This window comes from Microcaecilia unicolor, chromosome 6 (genome assembly GCF_901765095.1).
Source record: "Microcaecilia unicolor chromosome 6, aMicUni1.1, whole genome shotgun sequence".
Classification (NCBI taxonomy): domain Eukaryota; kingdom Metazoa; phylum Chordata; class Amphibia; order Gymnophiona; family Siphonopidae; genus Microcaecilia; species Microcaecilia unicolor.
The window spans coordinates 346,020,426-346,036,865 of NC_044036.1; the positions used below are offsets into that span (position 1 = coordinate 346,020,426).

Sequence of the window (16,440 nt, forward strand, 5' to 3'; positions counted from 1 at the left end):
GGTTTTATGTATTAAGAAATACGTTGATTGAGTTAAGCTAGTGAATAAAATAGGGCGATTGATGGTACTAACAAATTTAGACCAGTCTTCATCATTGCCATTCCACTGAGTATTAGGTTGCCATGCTAGCTTAATACTGTTTTTAAGTTTATACATTCTGGTTCTTAATTTCTTATAAAATAATGAGGTAGTGTACCCCTAAACAGTTCCCAATGTTCAAAGTTTCTAATTTAGAAACATCTGGGCAGTCTGTCAGGGGCCTAAATCCAGCATGCAAACAAGACCGTGCTTGCATCCAATATAAAAATTCCAAACTAGCTGATAAAAAGTCCAAAGGGTGCCCTTACAATCTAAAAGACAGGTGTACAACCTAAAGACAAGTGTACAATCTAAAAGACAGGTGTACAATCTAGAGACAAGTGTACAATCTAAAAGACAAGTGTAGAGTCAATCTGATAGGGCATACTATGTACCTAACCTTTTGAGAAATATAGTATGCCCTATCAGATTGACTCTACACTTGTCTTTAGATTGTACGCCTGTCTTTTAGATTGTACACTTGTCTTTACGTTGTACACCTGTCTTTTAAATTGTAAGCTCCTTGAGCAGGGACTGTCCTTCCATGTTAAATTGTACAGCGCTGCGTAACCCTAGTAGCGCTCTAGAAATGTTAAGTAGTAGTAGTAGTTATGATAAATATGATCCAACTTCCAAATGCCTTTTTATTACCAAGTAGGCCAATATATAACTTGATTAATAGTTTAGAATTATACCATAAAGGTGTATGCAAGGAAATAGACATGAGTTGGAAGGGTTGAGTCTAGAACATGGAAGGCATGCATACTGGATTGAATAGTTTCCAATTTTGTAGGAATAACAGATTTAGGAGCAAATGGTATGGGATGAATCGGATCTCTCTCAATTTTTAACCAAGAAGGATAATCAATGAAGGATTTGGAACAGGTTATCCATAATATAGCTGAGAATGGCTGCTAAGCGATATAGATAAAAGTCTGGAAAACAAACACCCCATCTGCTTTGGAAGCCTTCATTGTGTTTTATTTCATCATACATATTGGGAAAGTTTACAATCAATTTCTTTATAGAAAGACGGAGGAACCAATTTTGACAACATGCTTACAAAATTTATTGCTGGCATAACAGTCATTTTTATTTCTTCTATGCAGCCCCATCATGTAAGTGTTAGTGGGAACCACTGATATGCTTTGATGTCCCCATGCATACCTCCTACCCACCCCCATCCTCCCACCCTGTCAGACTGTCATAGTAATGCTTGAATGTTTTCACTTATATACACTGTCAGCTAGCACATTTGCTTATTTCCGATCTGACGAAGAAGGGCAACCTTCGAAGCTAATCAAGAAATGTATTAAGTTATGTCCAATAAAAAAGGTATCATCTTATTTTCTTTTCCAGGTTTTATTTTGTTTGATTTCTATTGATAACCAAGGAGATGAAAGGTAACTTTAAAACCATACAAGAACGTAAGACCTTTGATGTCAGAATGATTGAATATTTTAAAACCCAACAGAAAGGACTTAACAAGGACCTGGGGTTCCTAGCCCATTAAAAACCATAAAGCTGTATGTCTCTGTTGATCACCCCACCCCTCACCTATCCACACCCATCCTGTTAGAATATCAATGATATGCTTTGATGTCCCCATGCATACTTCCTACCCACCCCCTTCCTCCCACCCTGTCAGACTGTCATAGTAATGCTTGAATGTTTTCACTTATATATACTGTCAGCTAGCACATTTGCTTATTTCCGATCTGACGAAGAAGGGCAACCTTCGAAAGCTAATCAAGAAATGTATTAAGTTATGTCCAATAAAAAAGGTATCATCTTATTTTCTTTTCCAGGTTTTATTTTGTTTGATTTCTATTGATAACCTTAAGAGTGGACTAACATGGCTACCACACTCCTCTAATCAAGGCATATTAAAATCACTTTTGTGTTTATTGCCATTAACTGGTCTCTATCTTTATGAAAAAGGATTTCTAATATTTGAATTGGGAAAGGGACCATCTACAATTAGCTTGTCCAAGATCTGACTGGGTTGTAATATTGTTAAGAGGCATTACTTAAGATTTATCTCAGTTTATATGATAACCAGCAAATGTGGAAAAGTGGGATACTAAATGCAACAAAACTGGTTTAGAAATATGGGCTTCTGAAATGAAAATCAGAAGATCATCAGCATATGCTAAGAATTTATATTGATATTTACTATAAAAAAGGTCTGGACGGCTTCCTAATGGAAAAGTCCATAGACCATTATTAAATTGACTTGGGGAAAATCCACTGCTATATCTGGGATAAGCAGCATAAAATGTATTGAACATTTCGGGATCTGACCTGGATTGGCCACTGTTGAGAGGCAGGATGCTGGGCTTGATGGACCTTTGGTTTGTCCCAGTGTGGCAAAGCTTATGCACTTATGTCATCAATAAAAAATTGCTGAGGTTTGGACAAGTTCCTGGAGGAAAAGTCCATAGTCTGTTATTGAGACGGATATGGGGGAAGCCACAGCTTGCCCTGGAATTGGTACCATGGAATGTTGCTACTAATTGGGTTTTTGCCAGGTACTTGTGACCTAGATTGCCCACTGTTGGAAACAGAATACTGGGCTAGATGGACCATTGGTCTGACCCAGTATGACTAATCTTATGCTCTTATGTATGAATAATTTTTATTTATTTATGACATTTATATCCCACAATACTCCCGCCCATGGGAAGGCTCAATGTGGCGTACAATAGTTAATAAGCAAACAATAATACAATAACACAAAGTACAGTAGACAAGGTCACAGGTGGGAGAGAGAAATGACTGATGAAAAGGAAGAGAGGGTGGGTGATAAGTTATCACAGAGTGAGCTGTGGGCTAAAAGGGTGTGGCTCCTGTGGGGCTCAAGGCGTATGCTCTGTCAAAAGGAAGGTCTTGAGACGCTTCTTAAAAGTCGGGTGATCTGAAGTGAATTTGATCTCTCGAGGCAGCCCATTCCACAATTGAGTGCTGAGATAAGGGAAAGAGGAGCCATAGCTGGTCTTATATTTGAGGCCACGGGGAGCAGGGTAATGGAGATTGAGGTACGAGCGGGCCGGTCTTCGGGAGTTCCTGGGCGGTAGGTTAACAAGAGTGTCCATATAGGAAGGGGCATCTCCATAGATGATTTTGTGCACCAATGCGCAGGTCTTGAACGCGATGCGGTCCTTCACAGGAAGCCAGTGCAGCCGTTCACGTAACGGTCTCGAGCTTTCAAATCTAGATTTGCCAAAGATGAGTCGGGCAGCTGTATTCTGAGCCGTTTGCAATTTTTTTAGGAGCATACCTGTGCATCCCCCGTACATACTATTGCAGTAGTCAAGACGGTTAATCACCAGGGACTGGACTAGATTGCGGAATACGCCTCGAGGGAAGTATGGCTTGATATGCTTAAGTCTCCAGAGAGAGTAGAACATTTGCTTGACTGTAGAGTTCACATGCTGCTCTAATGACAAAGTTCTGTCAACCAGGACTCCCAAGATTTTTAGGGATATCAAGATAGGCAGGACGAGCTCAGGAGTAATTAGCGCAGGAGGCCAGAGTTTGTAAAGGAGAGGAAAGGATCAAACAGTGCATTTTCTTGGCGTTTTCTTTAGTTTCAGCAAAGCGTCCTTGAACAGAAGAATTCAACCATAATATAAGTATACTTCCTGAAGTACAGGGGCCAATTCTTTAAAAAAAAAAAACAACTTTAAAACATTCTGCCAGGGGGACAACCTTTTTGGTGAAAAAGTAGAGGATCTTTTTGACCAGATCAAGAAGCTATGGATTCTCTCTCCCGCCGGGCGCCTTCTGCTACAACCTCATCTAGGAGGTTTTTTTGGGGGGAAGAGGGGTGCTATTCCTATGCTAGGCACAGGTACACTCCGGCTTCTCAACAGCCTAGTCAGGCTCAGCCCCAGCGTGCTCGTTCTTGTCAACAGCGTGCGCCTAAGGCCCCTGCTGCTCCCCAGCAAAAGGGACGAGCTTTTGACTGGCTCCAGTTAAGCATAGCCACAGTAAAAGTGTCCATATCGGACGACTTGCTGGTTGGAGGGAGTTTAATGTTTTTTCACGAAAGGTGGCCTCTCGTAACCTCCGATCGGTGGGTTCTTCAAATAGTCCGGTTAGGATACACCCTAAATCTGGAATCCAAACCTCCAAATTGCCCACCGGGAGCTCATTCTTACAGCTCCCAGCACAGGCAGGTACTTGCAGAGGAACTCTCCGCCCTTCTAAAGGCCCATGCAGTCGAACCCATTCCACCAGGGGAAGAAGGGCTGGGATTCTATCCTTGTGCAAAAGAAAACAGGGGGGGATACGTCCCATCCTAGACCTAAGGGCCCTGAACAAATTCCTAGTCCGAGAAAAGTTCAAGATGGTTTCCCTGGGCATCATTCTTCCCATGAGAAAGATTAGCTATGCTCTCTGGACTTAAAAGATGCTTACACACACATCTTGATACTCCCAGCTCACAGGAAGTATCTTCGATTTCGGCTGAGAACACAGCACTTTCAAAACCGTGTACTGCATTTTGGCCTGGCGTCTGCACCCAGGGTGTTTACAAAGTGCTTAGCAGTAGTCGCAGCATCGCTACGCAGACTGGGCGTGCATGTTTCCTTATCTCAACGATTGCCTGGTAAAGAGCACCTCGCAGGAAGGTGCTCTGGAGTCCATGCAAATGACTATTCAGGTGCTAGAGCTACTGGGGTTCATAATAAATTACTCCAAGCCATTTTTCAGTGAACCTTAGTAAAGGTATCCCTTGGTGTTTCTTAGCTTCACCCTTTTACATCTTTTTCGTTTTATGTATTTGGTACTTCTTTTTGGTTCCATCTTTTGATTTTAGTTTGATTTTCTTTTTCATATAATGTTATATTTTAGGTTCTGCTACTGAAAGGCTTGGGTATGTTTATTTTTTTTTATTACATTTGTACCCTGCGCTTTCCCACTCATGGCAGGCTCAATGCGGCTTACATGGGGCAATGGAGGGTTAAGTGACTTCCCCAGAGTCACAAGGAGCTGCCTGTGCCTGAAGTGGGAATCGAACTGAGTTCCTCAGGACCAAAGTCCACCACCCTAACCACTAGGCCACTCCTCCATATTTCTACTCATGTTTGCAAGTGTGATCTATATTAATTTACCCTGATGCAGGCATTATATACGCCGAAACTTGTCGGGAATAATTTTTAACATCTGAATCATTGGACATTGTGATCTACACCATTATACAAAGATTGCTACTGGTTGCTACATGTCTGAATACTCCCAATTAAATACAGGCTGCAGTCATTCAACACTAATGATATTACAGGTGAGGGATGGAACTGAGGGATTAAAGGGTGACCTCCCCTAATTCCTCCTGCATAGCACTCACCGAAACAAGCACTTTTATAAAACCAATTGTAAATCGTGTTGTTATTTTGACCACAGACTGCCCAAACGATGCCATAGGTACACACTGCAAATTTACACATGTAAATCCTGGCTTTTCTTTAAAATAAAGTTTTCAACCTGTATTTAATACACACATGTAAATAGAAGGATCTGCACATGCAAATCGCGAATAGGAATTCTAAAATAATGTCCTTAATTCAGCTGGTCACTATGCATCGTGGCAGATTATAATTAAATTCAAGGGTAAAAGGCAGAACTGCGTTTGCCTCAGGAGTCAACAAATCAATCCAGATGGGTGTGGATATCAGTGTACTCAAACTCATATAGACACTTTACAATGTGTGTGAACAAAAACTAAAAAAAACAAGTGTCTTTGGTAATGCAGGTACCAACAGAGTAAAATATTGTGTGCTACAACTAAATTGCAGATTTCAAAAAACGTGGTCACAAGGAATTGTCTTGGTCCTCCCCTACTTTCATTTTTGCTCTGTGCCTTGATTCTTAGGGGTTTTCTCCTCTTCTTTTTTGTTTTAGATTACAATTTAAAACATTATATGTGAGATCCATAAAATGAAGCTTAATTTTCCATCATTGAAAGGTGTTAGAAATAACAGGTAAGTTGAACTGTCTTTTTCTTTTCAAGGAGCTTGGCTGTGGAAGTCTTCTGAGGCACATTAGAAAAATACCTTCTTATTCCCTTTTTCAGAAATTTCTTAAGACATCTTTGTATCGAAAAGTAAATTGAACTGTTATATTTTGTAATTCCCTCTACTGTTGAGGTTTTTCCCTTTTGTAATATGCTTAGAGACTTTTCAGAAATATGCGGAACATAAGACTATTGATGGTATGGTATGCATAGCTCAATCATAAATGACACAATAAAACTAATATCTATGACCAGAGCTTCTAAGCTATTTATCCGCATTAACTGCAGCCATTGTGTAGATAAATGGTTTTGACTATTGACCCAAATCCAGTGCTGCTTGGAAAGCTGTAAGGTAAAATTATGTATAATCATACCTGATAATTTTCTTTCCATTAATCATAGCTGATCAATCCATAGACTGGTGGGTTGTGTCCATCTACCAGCAGGTGGAGATAGAGAGCAAACTTTTGCCTCCCTATATGTGGTCATGTGCTGCCGGAAACTCCTCAGTATGTCGATATCAAAGCTCCATCCGCAGGACTCAGCACTTAGAGAATTACACCCACGAAGGGACACTCTGCCCAGCTCACCACCGCCGAAACGGGGGAGGGGAATTAACCCAGCTCATCCCCACACAAGTGGGGGAGGGGAATCCGTCCAGCTCATCCCCGCGGAGCGGGGGAGGGACACCACACCCGCCGATGCGGGGGGATCTGGCTTATCCTGCAACCGCAACCGCGGGAGGAGCTGACTGACCCTAACACCGCCGAAGCGGGAGGGTACAAAGCTGCCCTACAGCCGCACGAAGCGGGAGGGAGTGCCGGCAGAATTTTAAGTCTCAATCCAGCCCCGTAAAACGGAGGGGAGAGGAATGCAGCAGCTCACTGTAACACAAACTCGTCTTAACTCTTGAAGAATCCAAGTGAAAAAACTTGAACACGAAGTCTTTCTGAAGTAACCGAAGACTAAACTTGAACCTGAAATGCAACCAGAATAAAAACAGTACAGATATCTGGGAGGGGCTATGGATTGATCAGCTATGATTAATGGAAAGAAAATTATCAGGTATGATTATACATAATTTTACCTTCCATATCATCAAGCTGATCAATCCATAGACTGGTGGGATGTACCGAAGCAGTACTCACCCAGGGCGGGACATTGAAATCCCTGACCTCAACACTGAAGCTCCAAACCGGGCCTCCGCCCGTGCAGCCACAGTCAAACGGTAATGCTTGGAGAATGTATGAGCCGAAGCCCAAGTTGCCGCCTTGCATATCTCTTCCAAGGAGACGGATCCGGCCTCTGCCATCGAGGCCGCCTGAGTTCTCGTGGAGTGAGCCTTCAGCTGGATAGGCAGCACCTTCCCCGCGGCCACATAAGCCGCTGCAATGGCTTCCTTGACCCATCTTGCCACTGTAGGCTTAGCAGCCTGCAGACCCTTACGAGGACCTGCAAACAGGACAAACAGATGATCCGATTTCCGGAAATCATTGGTCACTTCCAAGTATCTGATGATGACTCGTCTCACATCCAGATATTTAAGAGCAGAGTACTCCTCTGGGTAGTCCTCCCTACGAAAGGAAGGGAGACAGAGCTGCTGATTCACATGGAAGCGAGAACCAATCTTGGGCAGGAAGGAAGGCACTGTGCGAATAGTCACTCCTGCCTCAGTGAACTGCAGAAAAGGCTCTCGACATGAGAGCGCCTGGAGCTCGGAAACTCTTCTGGCCGAAGTGATAGCCACCAAAAAGACTGCTTTCAACGTCAGGTCTTTCAGAGATGCCCTCGACAAGGGTTCAAAAGGCGGCTTCTGCAATGCTCTTAGTACCAGATTGAGATTCCACGCAGGCACCACTGAGTGTAGAGGAGGGCGAAGGTGATTAACTCCCTTGAGAAAGCGCACCACATCTGGCTGCGAAGCCAGGGAAGCACCCTTCAGGCGGCCCCTGAAGCAAGCCAGAGCCGCTACCTGGACTTTAAGGGAACTGAGCGACAGGCCTTTCTCCAGACCTTCTGCAGGAACGCCAACACTGAAGAGATTGGAGCAGTGAAGGGAGAAAGTGAGCCTGCTTCACACCACGCTGCAAAGATACGCCAAACCCTGGCGTAAGCAGAAGAAGTAGAGCGCTTCCTCGCTCTCAGCATAGTGGCGATGACCTTGTCTGAGAAGCCCTTCTTTCTCAGACGCTGCCGCTCAATAGCCAGGCCGTAAGCCCAAAGGGGGAGGGATCCTCCATCACCACGGGACCCTGATGTAACAGGCCCTGTTCCACTGGCAGCCGCAGAGGATCGTCGACTGAGAGCCTGATCAAGTCCGCATACCAGGGACGCCTGGGCCAATCCGGACCCACCAGGATGACCCTGCCGGGATGCTTTGCCACCCGGTCTAGCACCCTGCCCAACATGGGCCAGGGCGGGAACACATAGAGAAGCTCTTGTGTCGGCCACTGTTGGAGAAGAGCATCTACTCCCAGGGATCGAGGGTCCCGTCCTCTGCTGAAAAAGCGCGGCACTTGGCAATTGGCCGATGACGCCATCAGATCTAGGCTCGGCTGGCCCCAGCGCTTCATGATGTCCAAGAACGCCTGAGCAGATAGCTGCCACTCTCCGGGCTCCAAGGTATGGCGACTGAGAAAGTCCGCCTTGACATTCATGACTCCGGCAATGTGGGCCGCTGAAAGCTGCTCCAGGTTCGCTTCCGCCCACTGGCAAAGATTCATAGCCTCCTTGGCTAGAGGGGCGCTCTTGGTACCTCCCTGGCGGTTGACATAGGCCACAGCCGTGGCATTGTCCGACAGGACCCGTACAGGCTTCAACACCAGTACCGGGATGAACTCCAAAAGCGCCAACCGAATGGCTCTGAGTTCCAGGAGGTTGATAGACCACTTTGCCTCTGCAGGAGACCATAGCCCCTGCGCTGTCCTTCCCAAGCAGTGGGCTCCCCAGCCCGACAACGAGGCGTCCGTCGTGACGACAATCCACTCTGGGGTCACCAGAGGCATTCCCGCAGACAACTTGACTGTCTGCATCCACCAGCTCAGCGCCTTGCGCACTGCTGGGTCCAAGGGAAGGCGCACAGCATAATCCTCCGACATCGGAGTCCAGCGCTGCAGCAAAGAGTGTTGAAGTGGTCTCATATGAGCCCTGGCCCAGGGCACAACTTCCATCGTGGCCGTCATAGAGCCCAACAGCTGCACATAGTCCCAAGCCCGAAGGGGAGAGGCTACTAGGAACTGGTCCACCTGAGCCTGAAGTTTGACAATCCGATTGTCTGGCAGGAACACTCTGCCCACTTGGGTGTCGAATCGAACTCCCAGGTACTCCAGGGACTGAGTCTGGCGCAGCTGGCTCTTCTCCCAGTTGATGATCCATCCCAGGGAGCTCAAAAGAGCAACTACCCGGTCCACAGCTTTGCCGCACTCTGCATAAGAGGGGGCTCGGATCAACCAGTCGTCCAGATAAGGATGGACTTGTACTCCTTCCTTTCGTAGGAAGGCCGCGATGACCACCATTACTTTGGAAAAGGTCCGCGGAGCAGTAGCCAACCCGAAAGGGAGGGCTCTGAACTGGAAGTGTCGTCCCAGGACTGCAAAACGCAGAAAGCGTTGATGAGGAGGCCAGATGGGAATATGTAGGTACGCTTCCTTGATGTCCAAGGATGCCAGGAACTCTCCTGCCTTCACTGCCGCTATAACAGAGCGGAGAGTCTCCATGCGAAAGTGCCGCACTTTCAAGGCCCGATTGACCCCTTTGAGGTCGAGGATAGGCCGGACAGAACCTCCTTTCTTTGGTACCACAAAGTAAATGGAGTAACGTCCCTTGCCAAGCTGACTTTCTGGCACCGGAACGACCGCGCCCAGGCGGATCAGATTGTCCAAGGTCTGCTGCACTGCCACAGCTTTGACCGGAGACTTGCAGGGAGAGAGTACAAACCCGTCTTTTAAGGGTCGGCAGAACTCTAGTTTGTAGCCGTCTCTGATGACTTCCAGCACCCACGCGTCTGAAGTTATTGTGGTCCACTCGCCCAGAAACGAGGACAGCCGTCCTCCAATCTGCACTGGGGCGTGGACCAAGACCCCGTCATTGGGTACGAGACCCTGGGGGAGGACCGGAGGGAGCACCTCCGGGACGGCGGTCTCTGCGAAAGGAATGCTGCTTGGGGGAGAAATTCCTCTTAAAGGAAGAGGGGGCAGAAAAACCCGACCTGCCCGGGCGGTACCGACGGGCTTCCTGAAGCCGTCCTCTGGAGGTACCGGGACGAGCACTAGCCCGAGCCCTGACCTCTGGTAACTTCTTGCCCTTAGACGTGCCGAGATCGGTCACGATTTTGTCCAGCTCGACCCCAAAGAGCAGCTTGCCTTTAAAAGGCAATCTAGCCAGGCGGGATTTAGAGGCGTGGTCAGCAGACCAATGTTTCAGCCAAAGCCACCGCCGCGCAGAGACTGTCTGAGCCATGCCTTTAGCTAAGGCTCTCAAGACATCATACAGCAAGTCTGCCAAATAGGCTAAGCCCGATTCCAGGGCCGGCCAATCAGCCCTCAAGGAATGATCCGAGGGGGAAGCCCGATGTACCATAGTCAGGCACGCCCTGGCCACACAGGAGCTGCAAACTGAGGCCTGCAAATTTAAAGCAGCCGCCTCAAAGGACGACCTTAAGGCCGCCTCCAATCTTCTGTCTTGGGCGTCCTTTAGGGCTGTGCCACCTTCCACCGGCAACGCCGTTTTCTTAGTCACCGCAGTGATTAAAGAATCCACGGTAGGCCACAGATAGGCCTCACGTTCACTCACAGCCAAAGGATAGAGGCGGGACATAGCCCTAGCCACTTTAAGGCTCGCTTCTGGGACATCCCATTGAGCCGAAATTAAGGTGTGCATGGCATCATGCACGTGGAAGGTTCTAGGCGGGCGCTTCGTCCCCAGCATAATGGCAGAGCCAACAGGGGCTGAGGGAGAGACGTCCTCCGGAGAGGAAATCTTCAAAGTGTCCATGGCCTGTAACAACAGGTTGGGCAAATCCTCTGGGCTAAAAAGCTGCGCTGCAGAGGGGTCATCCGCTCCATCCGAGCGGGGATCTATCTCCTCCAAGGAATCCGCAAAGGACCGTTGGGAGACCTCAGCCACGCTGCCCTCATCTACATCGGAGGAGACAAAGTCCTCCAAGGCCTGGAAATCAACCCGAGGGCGTTTACCTCTGGGAACCTCAACCTCTTTATCAGAAGAGGGAGCAGGGGCAGCGTTTGCATGAGGAAAGCCTGATGCAGCAGCAAAACAAACTCAGGGGAGAAACCCCCCAGACTGTGCACTTCCGCAGCCTGGGCAACAGCCCTAGATGCACTCTCAACCGGCGCTCGCAATAGCGGGGGAGAGACATGCTGCGCATCCAAAATGGCGTCCGGCGCGAAACTCCGCGAAGGAGCCGCGCGGGAAGAACGGCGCTTAACTTTAGCCGCTTTGTGCCGTCGCCCAAATTAAGGGTGTTCATGGCATTAATGTCTCCAACCTCAAGGGCGGCCCACGAAGAAGCCGTCCGAGCCGCGTGGCCGGCCAAGATGGCGGAGGCGAGGAGCGGGGGATGGGCGTTTATGGCGCGAAAAAACCGCCACGCCGGAGGAACGACCGGGACATTCATCGGTCACTAAACTGTCACCCATCAAGGGCGAATCAGGTTGTAAAACCCCCGCATCCCCTCCAGAAGCGCTCCAGCGATCCGGGGAGCGACCCTTTGCGCCCTCGCCCTCCGACGCCATATGCCACGAGGAGAAGAATCGGGGAACCCCCTGCCCGCTATAAAAAGGTAAAATTACCTGCTTGCCGCTCCGAGCTGTAACGAACTGGTGTCCCAGTGAGTAGCTGCAATGAACGTTTAAAGAAACGTCGAATTAAACGCCTTTAAAGACGGTTAAAATTTTTTTTTTTTTTTTTTTTAAACGGAGCCAGCGGGAGGGGGGAGAAAAGGAGGGACCTGGCACCACCAGGTTTGCACTTGCTCAAAAGAGCCCTCAACCCCAGGCCTCAACAAAACCTAAGGATTAGGCTTGGAGACCTAGCCAGAGCTGCTGCTGTGTGTGACCACCACCTGCTGAGATAGAGAACATACTGAGGAGTTTCCGGCAGCACATGACCACATATAGGGAGACAAAAGTTTGCTCTCTATCTCCACCTGCTGGTAGATGGACACAACCCACCAGTCTATGGATTGATCAGCTTGATGATATGGAAATTATAATTGTTAGAAATAGTTGCTATTGTTTTAGGTATTATGTTCCTTCAAAACTTTACACCAAATACATAAGAAGAAATTGTAAATTAACTGGCTTTCATACTATATAAAATAATATTTATTAAAAGATCGCATGCCTCAGGACCAAAGTTTATTTGTCATGAATTGTTGACTGTACCTGGATTCTGGGTATTTGGTTTTCACGGATATTTTCTTCAATCTTACACTCTGTAATGCTGCCACAGTTTTTAAGTCCTGGGGGGCTTTGCTGCTGGGCATATTGCAATTCCTGTCATATAAATCACACAGCTCAGCATGAATAAAGTCAACTGCATTTTTCTTCATTATTCCCTTACTCTCTGCTATACTCTCTGAATACCCCTTTCCTCCTCATGTCACGACTCCCCCTCCCCCCCCCCCCCCCCCCCCCCACTGCTTTACCAGGTTTTGCATGTTACTCCAGACTGTGTGTCCTTGCCATTCTCAAACTTCCTTCTCCTCCAAGGCTTAAATGGCACAGCTTTACACCTTCTCCTCCCATTCACAGGGTTTGCAGGAGGGATATATTTAGGACATAGGAAATGCTGTTGACATTTCTTATGTCACTGTTTTAATTATTTTCTCATTTGTAACAATATATGTAATACATTGAAATGAAATCTGTTTAAATGAACAAATACCTCCCTCCCCTGTCCCACATCTTCCAGATCAGAATAATGATCATATAAAACAAAATTTACAAACAGTAACAAAGACAGAGCACAACAGAAAATGGCATAACAAATATGGCCAGTTCCAAAATACTAATTCTTGGGTTTGTATTTCAGAAATAAAGTTTCTTGAGTTTCCTTAAAGCAAAGCAAAGAAAAGAAATTCAAATTTTCTGGAAGGTTACTATTTATTATTAAGCAATGCAGTTCACGTCTCCGTTTTGAACATCTCCCAACCTTTCTGCAGCTAATCAAAGTACATGGGAGGGTTTCCCCTTCTCCAAAATTTAGTTACCATAATTCTTGCCACTAAGAGACGATGTAATAGGCTGTGAGCAGTATCTCAACTGCCTTCCAATAGAATAATCGATATATCCAGAGGAATATCTTCCTCTAAAATGACAGATATAACTGATCGAATATTTTGCCAGAAGGGAACTAATTTTGGACAAATCCACCACGTATGATCAAAACCAAATGAAACTTTATTCATTTTTCTTTCATTGAATGTCTCTTAAAGTATCCGTTGGCTGATGTACACCGAGAACAAAGAACACATACAAATCAGGCACGCTCTAAAGGGTGGCGAACCGCATGTTGGGGACTACTTTCTTAATGGTTATGCTGCCATTAACGGTGAGCACACTGCCTTTGAATTTTGTATGACCTGCTATGATTCTAAAAACCAGAATCCGTTGACGCACACCGCCTTTGGGTTTCTTAACTACAAAACACAATGCAAGGCAGATTACCTGAAAGAGAAACGGTTTAAGGTCATCAGTATTTGGGAACAGGAGTGGGACAGTTTAGTTAAAACGGATAGGGAATGTGCGGCTTTTTCTGTGCAGAGCCGTGTTACCAGAACCTTTAGTACCACAGCATACCCTTTTTGGAGGCAGAACTAACGTGTGTCTGTATTATCAGATTAAACAGGGTGAGAAAAAACATTATTATGATTTTACCAGCCTGTACCCTTTTGCCAATAAAAGTAAAGAATATCCGATTGGTCACCCCCAAATCATCTATGAAAGTTTCTGATTATTTTGGGCTTGTGAAAGTCAAGGTGTTCCCCCCGCATGGACTCTTTTTCTCCTTACTACCTGTTAGGCTGCACGGTAAATTCATGTTTCCGTTGTGTCGCATATGTGCCGTAACAGGTCAGTGGGAGAAACGCAAACACAATGATGGTGAGAGAGTCCTGGTGGGAATGTGGTGTACTGTAGAATGGCTATCGCTAAAGGGTATAGGGTAGGTAAAATCTGCAAGGTGTGGCATTTTGAACAGTCAACTACACAACTCTTTGCAGAATGCATAAACATTCATTTAGGTCAAAAGCAGAAAACATCGGGGTTTGCTCAGTAGTGTACTAATGCTGAAAAAAACCCCAGGTACATAGATGATTTCTATCAGAAAGAAGGTGTGCTTTTATGCGCTGATCAGATAACCGTGAACCCTGCAAAATGACAAATTGTAACATAGCATTAAAGAGAAGCCATACTGGGTCAGACCAATGGTCCATCTAGCCCAGTATCTTGTTTCCAACAGTAGCCAAGCCAGGTCTCAAGTACTTGGCAGAAACCCAAATCATGGCAACATTCCATGCAACAAATCCCAGGACAAACAGTTGCTTCCCCATATCTGTCTCAATAGCAGACTATGGACGTTTCCTCCAGGAACTTGTCCAAACCTTTTTTAAACCCAGATACACTAACCACTGTTACCACATCCTCCAGCAATGAGTTCCACAGCTTAACTAAATCATGTTTATTGTATGGCACATCTTACTATAATAAAACTCACCCTCAACGTTCTGAAGACAACGTTCTGAAGTCACTCAGTCACTCACTGAAGGGTTCATGGATTCATGGTGGTGAAGCCACAACACTGACCATGTCTCTCTGCCCCGCCCTCGCATGACGGACCAATCAGAAAAAACACCCTCAACATTCTGAAACACAAAGGACCATCACAACACTGTTCCCAGGCAACACTAGGCAACGTAAGACGGACCAATCAGAGGAAACTACGTGACAATAAGGGAGGAGCATTCCCCAGCAGAATGGCTCATTATCTGTGCAGCACGGAGAGCACAGAACCACCGCTGGAACGAGAGAAGAATATTCCTGCTGTGGGTATGTGCAAAAATAGACCGGGGGAGGGAGGGGGGGAAATTTTTAAATGCCTAATGCCAGTACTGAAGAGTGCCAGAGGGCCTATAGCACAGATTATATTTGGGATCGCTTGACATGGAGTCAGAGGAGCAGGAAAACAACGTGCCCGTCACCATCTGGGACGTGGGCGAACAGGACAAGCTGCGGCCCAGCTGGAAGGATTACCCGCGACCCAGCCAGCAGCAAACAGCGACCAAGGAAGGGGGAAGAGTACTCCTTCCCTGCCTAGGAATCACTGGAGACTGGCTGCCAAACTAACGAAACAACCACACACCGACGCACCACCTCCATCATTCGAAAGGCATCCACTCTTTCTTCAACAGAAATGCAAACTAATAATACAAAACAAAGAATACATGGTTTCTCAGGCAGCTGCAGGTAACTCCCCACCCCCTTCCTCTTCCCCTTTTGCCGAAGCGGCCAAGGACGTGCCCAACCATCCCCAGCCTCAGGCAAGCTGTCTCCCACCTCGGGGATTCCCCGAGCACCCGGAAAAAGACGGCGCTGATTCCTGCAGCGCATAAATGTTCCAGCATTCCCCTGCAGCCAGCCTGAAATGGACCAAACATATCGAATCACCCCCCGACGGCCCAAGACCGTGCTCTTCTCCCTTCCGCCAACTTAAAACAACCATCCCCGTCCTCAGGCATGCCGTCACCCACCTCCAGGATGCCCAGAACCCCAGCCCAATGGAAAAAGATGGCGCTGCTTCCAACAGCACATTTCTCTTCCAGCATTCCCCTACAGCAGCCCTGAAACGGCCAAAAAATACCGACAGACAAAGAACATGCTCCTCTACCTTCCGCCCATCTAAAACAACACTGCTGCCTCAGCACAACACAAAAAAAAAACAACACTCAACAAAGGCTGACCCCCCTACAACCACATTTACATTTCACCAACAGAAAGACCCCCCCTCCACAAACCTCCTTGACAGACAAAACCACACACACACAATACAACAGAAACACACCCTCAAAGCCACACACCAATCCAACCCACTTTGCCAGCACAGCACAGCACATCCCCCAACCCCCAAGCAAAAAACAAAACAAAACAAAAAAAGACACACATCAACAACCTGCACACACACCGCACCCTCACACACTCACACACACAAAATAACTCTGTGACACATACACACACACACAAAAAAAACCACATGCTAGCGCCTGTTTCATTGGTTTCGGAAACAGGCCTTTTTCACTAGTAATAAATACATGAAGCAAATCTCAACAAACT

General features: G+C 46.7%; 1 protein-coding gene across 1 annotated transcript in view; it reads right to left on the reverse strand.

The window, feature by feature from the left end:
* LOC115471560 (coiled-coil domain-containing protein 57-like) overlaps positions 1-16,440 on the reverse strand; it is an 85,145-nt gene that overhangs the window by 25,419 nt on the left and 43,286 nt on the right. Inside the window, exon 7 of the mRNA XM_030205196.1 lies at positions 12,496-12,606. Coding sequence (XP_030061056.1) covers positions 12,496-12,606 — 111 coding nt within the window. The remainder of the gene's footprint in view (positions 1-12,495; positions 12,607-16,440) is intronic.